This window comes from Micromesistius poutassou (assembly GCF_964030765.1).
Source record: "Micromesistius poutassou genome assembly, chromosome: 9".
Lineage (NCBI taxonomy): Eukaryota > Metazoa > Chordata > Actinopteri > Gadiformes > Gadidae > Micromesistius > Micromesistius poutassou.
The window spans coordinates 11,497,410-11,504,725 of NC_140279.1; the positions used below are offsets into that span (position 1 = coordinate 11,497,410).

Below are 7,316 nucleotides of genomic sequence, written 5' to 3' on the forward strand. Positions count from 1 at the left end.
TTTCGTATTGCAGAAAGAAAAACAACCAAGCCACAACCAAATCAAATGAGCTACATTTTAATTAGCCGTATATTTTAGTTTGCTAGCACCTCTCCCCTCATTACACGGGATTACACCTTCCCCCGCTCTGTAATCTCTTAATCTCCTCTCTGGGAGGAAAAACAAAACACAACCAAACTTTAATGAATATGTGTCTGATGTCTTGTCCGGGGAGCTGGTTCATATTCAGAGAGCTATTGATAGGCTGGATGCAGCATTAGTCAGCTTTAATAGAGACGGAAGTAGCCAGGGATTATGACAACATGTTCAGAGGTGGCCAGTCCTTCTGCTCTGACCCACTGTTTTTCAGTACACCAAGCTCATTGAAGACACTTAATGTAAAGAGTATTAATTGCAGATCAGGACTTAAACTCAGTCAATGGATGAGTAAGTACTGAATCTTAAGAGTTAATGTATTGCATACAAACAGGTAGACGGGTGTTCCATTAACTTACAAGGTGATGACACTGAGACCTCATATTAGAATATGATCAATACGGTGACACTGACGATGCAAGACATGTAAAGCAATGTATAAAACTAAAGATTTCATGTCACAGAATATGAAACAGTGGTCATTATGAATTACTGACTTCTTGGCAGACAAACCCATAAATGTATATCCCCATATACGTATAATGATGATCCTCATCTCCACAAATCAATCACTTTTTATTTTAATACAACTACTATATAAGGACATTTTGGTCACTGGGAGAGAATGAAAAAAAGGCAGAGATCACCATTAAGATAAGGAGTAAGAACAGCAGGTCTATTCGGGTGAAAAAGTAACTGAGCTTTGACTGTCAACAAATATCAACACGTCTGCATCCTTGTCAAAAATAGTAGGCTACTAACTAAATTATTATTGTTTTATTTGATCACAGGCTCAAACGGCATTTAAACATAATCGTGTTTGTGTGGTAACAAAGCTTTTATACAATCTACTTGTGCCACTTTGAAGATGTATTAATCATGAGTTGAGTACAATATGCGATGCTCAGTGAGTTAAAATGAAAGTCATGAGGTCATTCACATGCTCATTTATTTGACGTGATCAATTTTATATGGAAGGGTATTTATAAAGAGAAATTACAACTACCAGCCTAGTATATGTGCAAATACAGGGCGATAGGCCTCTGGATGGGATATTGCTGATCTGGATGGAAAATGCGCGTCCCCTCTGGAGGAGCAGAGGAGACGGCCCACACAATAAAGCGCGCAGGCCTGCTGGCTGAACGGGTGGTTTTAAGTTATAAACAGGACAGGTAACGATACCACAATGTATGACTACTTTCCCCTAGTCCAAATCCGTTAGATTGTCAGAAATCGCATCGTTTATACTTGCAATGCCTAAATATGGGCAACCTCACCTGCAGTGTCCATGAACACAACACCGTGCCAATTTTCAGGTATTGGCTAAAATTAAACTATTTGGTGGGGGGAGGAGATTACTTCTAAGGTGACAGAGGTCGACAGAATTTGACAAAAATAATCTTACCTTGGTTAACTTTCTACATGCAGATAACTTGCAGTTTTTGCATGCAGTATCGAAGACACAGACGGGCTATAATCTGTCACAGCCAATCCAATAATCTAATTTATATCCATTCTGCACACCGTTTCGTATCGCTGCTACACATCTTGTATCAGTTCAAAAGCAGACACATACACTTGTTTTCCATTTTCCTGTTTTTCGGTCTCGACACTTGATGATTTGCTGGATGAAGTCCATGCCTGCGTATTAGTTGTTAATTATTGGTGTTGCGTTCGGACAATCCCCTGTCGTGTTGCGGCGGTAGTGGCGCCCCCTAGCGGTGATGGCCGGTAGAGCGGCATCACTGAGCGAGCGTCAAGATCTGGTGAGGAAGAGGAACTCAAATTAAATGCTCGTGTTCAGTAGTAGTCTAAGGTAAGGTAATTCCTGAGGAATAACACCTCTCCAGAACCTCAGAATTAGCCCACCTCAGCATCATCAGTCGCTCGTGCGTGTGCGGTTGTCATGGCATTGCCCGGGTTGTTGCTAGGCGTCTGTTTCTAAGGGGACATCAGCAGCAGTGCCACCGGCAGTGCCAAAGGGGCATTCCAGTCCTTTCCCTGAAAGCCGTTTCCAAAGGATAACGTGATATACTTATATTGAGGCAAATGCAAAACATGTTATGTTTTTTTTGTTTGTATTTCATGTTCAAAGTCAACTAAAATTCTTAACCTTTTTTCTTCTTTTTTACACATAGGCCTATTACAGAATAAGTTTCTGCTTCACACAAAAAATACTCAATAAAAAAAAAAATATATATATATATATATATATATATATACTATTAATCACCAAATCACTAAAAAGGCTAAAACATAAAGGATCTTAACAACACAAAAACATGTTGTAAGTTTGTTTAGTATGTTATTATTCTGATCAACCAGTTATCCTTCACTGGTCAAATGAGATGGGATTGGATGCACCCTACACCACGTGGTGGCGCGCAACAGCCAATCAACTCTCGAGAAGGCGTGGCTTCAGAAAGCGTCACCAACATCCAGCCATCATGCTAGGCTAGCCGGAGTAGCCCAGTAGTGCAACTAACAACCAGCTAACTCACATTGTGACCCATGTAGAACACATTCTGCCACGGGGGGATTACGGTTTGATCGATTCGAGGACCGAATGGATGAAAGCAGCTATGTGCGCCTGAGGTGTATTGTTTCGTCCCAACAAAGGACCTCCGTGAACAGCCTCCTCGGCTAGCTCCGGGGCTACCTCGGCTAGCCGCCGCACACACCGCCGGCTGCTATCACGACCAACACGGCAGCAGACCCACGGGACCCGCCGCCGCACACGCCGGGGATAGTGCGTCACCACCCCCTCCCAGGGCCATGGAAAAGGTAACTGTTCCCCGGGGACACGGCGGACCAGCCGCACACACGTGTCACGTAGTTGCGTAGTTGGGAGACCAACACCGGCTGGGAAGTTCAGGGAGCTAGCTGCTGCTAGGCTCACCTGATGGATTCCCCCCCCCCCCCCACCCCCACCCACCCCCAAGGCCACACTGGACCCTGATTCGGGCACTTGGGGATCAGTGTATCACTGCTGACCACAGACAAGGGCATTTAGACACTTAACGTGGTACCGTCTGTGTAGACACACACACACACACACACACTTCACTTGGGGCCACGTCTGTATTGAAACGTGTGCTCAATCGCTTTCCTTGTTAAGGAAACGCCCGACTGATGGCAGTGATTTAAGGATGGCCAGATCCAGTTGTCAAACTGGTGTCGTTGCCTATTCATTCACTGACAGCATTGGAGAACTCGACATTCAACAAATTCTTACAGGTTTGATTGAAGCTTGACTGAGTTTACCTGCCTTAACGAATCGCCTCGAGTTAAGTGTCGGTATGTTGATATATGAATATAATGAATGCTAAGAATACAGTGTATAATAGTTGGAACATGCGGTATTGTGTAATATAATGTGGTGACTCAGAAATGCATTTCGTCCAGAGAACGAGTGAAATACAGCATGACACATCCACTTTCATTTTGCTGCATCTCGAGGTATCGCTCATCTCCCCATGTTCTACCCACAGGCTGACTTTTTGAAAGGACTTCCTGTCTACAATAAGAGTAACTTCAGCCGATTCCATGCAGACTCCGTTTGCAAAGCCTCTGTAAGTACTGTAGCCCACTACTAATCATATCTGTAGCCATTCAGGCTTTAGTTGGCATACAGTGGGTTGTGACAGGAGAGGATTGTGCTGGTACCATGTATTGAACAATGATATGAAGGGTTCATTGGGTTGTTGTTTTGCAGAACCGGAGGCCATCAGTCTACCTGCCCACCCGTGAATACCCCTCAGAACAGAGTGAGTACTGAGCCCTCTACAGGGCCCCACCTTAGGGTCAGAGCCCCATGTAGGGTGGCCTGATATGGACATTTCAGACTTGTTTTAAGTGCTAGAAATTTGATGGTGCATTTTTTTGTAAAAATAGGGTTAAACACAGCATAGCATATCCTGTAAAGGTCTAGTACATATGAACAGATTGACTTACGATTCATAGACATAAACAAAGCACTTAAGTGTGGTGAGGTGCGGCTACCATACGCCCACCTGAGAGATGGTGATGGGGTAAAAGCACTGTGTGGGCACTGGGCAGGCAAATGCACAGTAATTCAAAGAGCGGGGGATGTTGGGTCACAGCCATCGCCTGAAAAAGATTGGGAATCACTGGTGGAATACATTTTTTTCAATAAGACATGCATTCAGATGTAATCAAGGTTTAATACATGGTGGAATGTAAAAGTTGTTGGTGAGAATGGAACTGAAGTGTGCGTTTGGGTCTTTGCAGTTATTGTGACAGAGAAAACCAACATCCTTCTCCGCTATCTTCATCAGCAGTGGGACAAAAAGGTACGTTACGCACAGAACCGCCGTTTCTTAATTCATCATTGTCATGGAAAAATAATTTCTAATAATATCACAAATGTTATGCCCTTCTTTACTTGCGTCTTTTTGTCAACAGAATGCCGCAAAGAAGCGGGAACAGGAGCAGGGGGAGGGAGACAGTCCTGCACCGCCGAGGAAGATCGCCAGGACAGACAGCCAAGAGATGAATGAGGACTCTTAAGTGTGTGTGTGTATGTATGTATGTGCGTTTGTTTGTCTACTGGGCATAGCCTATATAAATGACAACTGGTTCCCGGTTTAGCGCTGTTGTTTCTGTATTTGCGGTGTACATTTTCCAGCATGGAGCCGTCCCGTGCTAGAGCCAGGCTCCGCCCAATCGGTGGATGTGTGCTCATTGATTCTCGTCCCGGTCTGATGATGATGAACAGGACTACTGCGTGTAAACGCTGTATCCCAGGAGGACACTGTCGCCATTACCGCTCACCCAGTGGTTTAACCATTCACCGAATTAGAATCGAACCAAATTGATATCGCCCCCTTCTCAAAGTTCAAAAGAAGTCTTAAGAATGAGCTGAACGTGTGACATGATGTGTACAGTGCAACGTGGGGGTGTTGGGTGTCCGGTTAACCCCTGACCAGCTATTAACGGCGTTGCTGGTTTTTGCTTTGTTTTTTATATCTGCCATTCTTTGTAAATGTCGTATGTGCAGTGGTTTGCCTGCATGAGTTGTAACTATGTAAGTATGTATCAAGTGGAAGGAAAACGCTGAAAGCTTCTGGAAACAGGAGCGAGACGGACTCGACCCCCGCTTAACGTCAGAATTAACACTGTAATTAAAAACCTCCAGTGCTGGATAGAAAAACCTATACTGTCAAACATTACTGGAAAGAGTCTGTCGGGATTTTTTGGAATAGAGATGTTTTCATTTTTTCATTTCGATTGACGCTATTGGTGTTTGGCTCTGAGCTTCCTGCCAGCCCCGGTGCCCCACCTTGTGGAGGGAGGGGGCACTGCAACAGATATCCTTACCATTCAATATAAAAGACCCAAGATTGCACTGTGAAGAACGGCACACAACATTGGAGAGCGCTCAGTTGCGTTTTATTATTTTAAACTTGAAATATGCATCTACGTTTTCCTTTGGTCAATTCTGTTGGCTTGATTTCATATCTGGATATACAGCCCCTATTAGCTCATGTCTTCTTAACACAAGTTGAGGTTCATCCGAACGGTGTGTGATCCAACAGAATCAGTTGTTCATCTGCATCGTTTACTTTTAGCATTAAAGTTTCAGTGACGCTGAATCTGAATCTATGATTGCACAATGAGGCACTGCACAGGTGGTTAAGGATGTTGAACCCATGTTGGGGTCAGGATGGAGATGGCGAGGCGTGGTTCTTGAGAACAGGTGAATAAGGGCCAGAGACAGATGTTGATTCTCCAGTGAAAAACAATGTTTCTGCCTTCTATGTCAAACGTTTCAAGCCCGTGGACATTTGTGGCTCTGCTTTGTTTTGTTACCGGCAAGTCCATTCAAAGGGTTTGTAATGGGCTGTTCCATGGGCCAGGGTCTTATGCCAGTTGTCTGCTGTCATTCTCTACTCTTCAGACGGGGCCAGAGCACAGTGATTACACATCTGTAAACATGCCACGGTTAATCAAAGAGGCTGATTCCCATCTGTTGGCAGGCAGCCTCTGTTCCGAAGACTGCCCTGGGGAGTGATGCTCACAGTATATGGATCCCGGCCGTTTAAGGGTATTACTATAGGAATCACCCTGGAGTGCACAAATGAAGCATGCACTACAAAGTGCAATTGCTATTGATGCCACAAACCGACGGTACAACCGTTTTTTCTAATGTAATTAACACTGCCCAGCAAATGTACTGCGACGCCACCTCTCCTGTCTTATGGCCGTAGACGCTGCGATGGGGGTCGGCGGTGTGGTTTCTCATCTTCCTCCTAACCATGCAATATAAACACGTGTCTGATCCTAAAGCCTAGAACCATGTCAGGCTTCTGCTTCTTCGTTAGACTGTTCTGCGACACCTAGGCTGTGCCTCATGTAACTTACTAGGAATGGACGTATTCCTTTTAGCTTTGCTGCAATAAATATGGATTGAAATTCAACTGATGTTCACATATTTATTATTTTCATTATCTACAATTAGGGACCATTCAGAATTTATGGAATGGACCGCCGGAGGGAAATGCGGGGGGGGGGGGGTTATGTCTTAATATTCTATTTTGAGGGGTGCAGGCATGCAAACTAGTCACCTTTCGGCGAAATTTGCCGTTTTTTTTAACAAAATTGGCCACTTGTGTGATTCGTGGAGATCCATTGAGAAAACATTGGGGGTGGGGGGGGGGGGGTCTACAGTCTGACGAAAACGAGACGATAACTAAATAAAAATCAATTTAGGATGACAAAAACTACGACGAAATCTTTTGACACTTTCGTTAACGAATAAAAACTAGACGAAAATTTAAGCGGGACGATTTGGGAAGCGATCCAATCAGAACTAAGCTCTTTATGTGGGGAAGTACTGATCGTCCCGCCCGGCAGGTCAACTAGCAGGCGCTTGCTGCGTCGCAAGCAAGTGTCCCTTCGTAAACAGTTTGGCGCAACAAATGTTTTTTTTTGGACCTGCCGCGCATGCTTTTTTTTGGACCTGCGTGCGCAGGTTTTTTTTGGACCTGCGTGCCCATGCTTTTTTTTGGACCTGTGCGGGCATGCTTTTTTTTGGACCTGCACGCATGCTTTCTTTTGGACTTGCGCGCATCTAAAAAAAAAACATGCGCGCGCAGGTCCAAAAAAAAACATTCGTGCCCAGGTCAAATTTTTTTTTATCATTTATTTTTTATTTATAA

The 7,316-nt window shown here is 44.3% G+C and overlaps 1 protein-coding gene across 1 annotated transcript; it reads left to right on the top strand.

Moving 5' to 3' along the window:
* Positions 1–2,576: 2,576 nt before the first annotated feature.
* On the top strand, positions 2,577–6,579 carry LOC311352860 (DET1- and DDB1-associated protein 1). Its single transcript, XM_084472681.1, has 5 exons — positions 2,577–2,919; positions 3,627–3,707; positions 3,851–3,902; positions 4,387–4,448; positions 4,561–6,579. The coding sequence occupies exons 1-5, from the start codon at positions 2,911–2,913 to the stop codon at positions 4,663–4,665; spliced, it is 309 nt and encodes a 102-aa protein (XP_084328807.1). The 5' UTR covers positions 2,577–2,910; the 3' UTR covers positions 4,666–6,579.
* Positions 6,580–7,316: the final 737 nt, after the last annotated feature.

What these genes read in the sequence shown, in the direction of transcription:
- LOC311352860 (XM_084472681.1), top strand. An exon ending in ACTCCGTTTGCAAAGCCTCT is followed by an intron (nt 3,708 to 3,850) that starts GTAAGTACTGTA and finishes GTTGTTTTGCAG; the next exon opens with AACCGGAGGCCATCAGTCTA. An exon ending in TGAATACCCCTCAGAACAGA is followed by an intron (nt 3,903 to 4,386) that starts GTGAGTACTGAG and finishes GGGTCTTTGCAG; the next exon opens with TTATTGTGACAGAGAAAACC.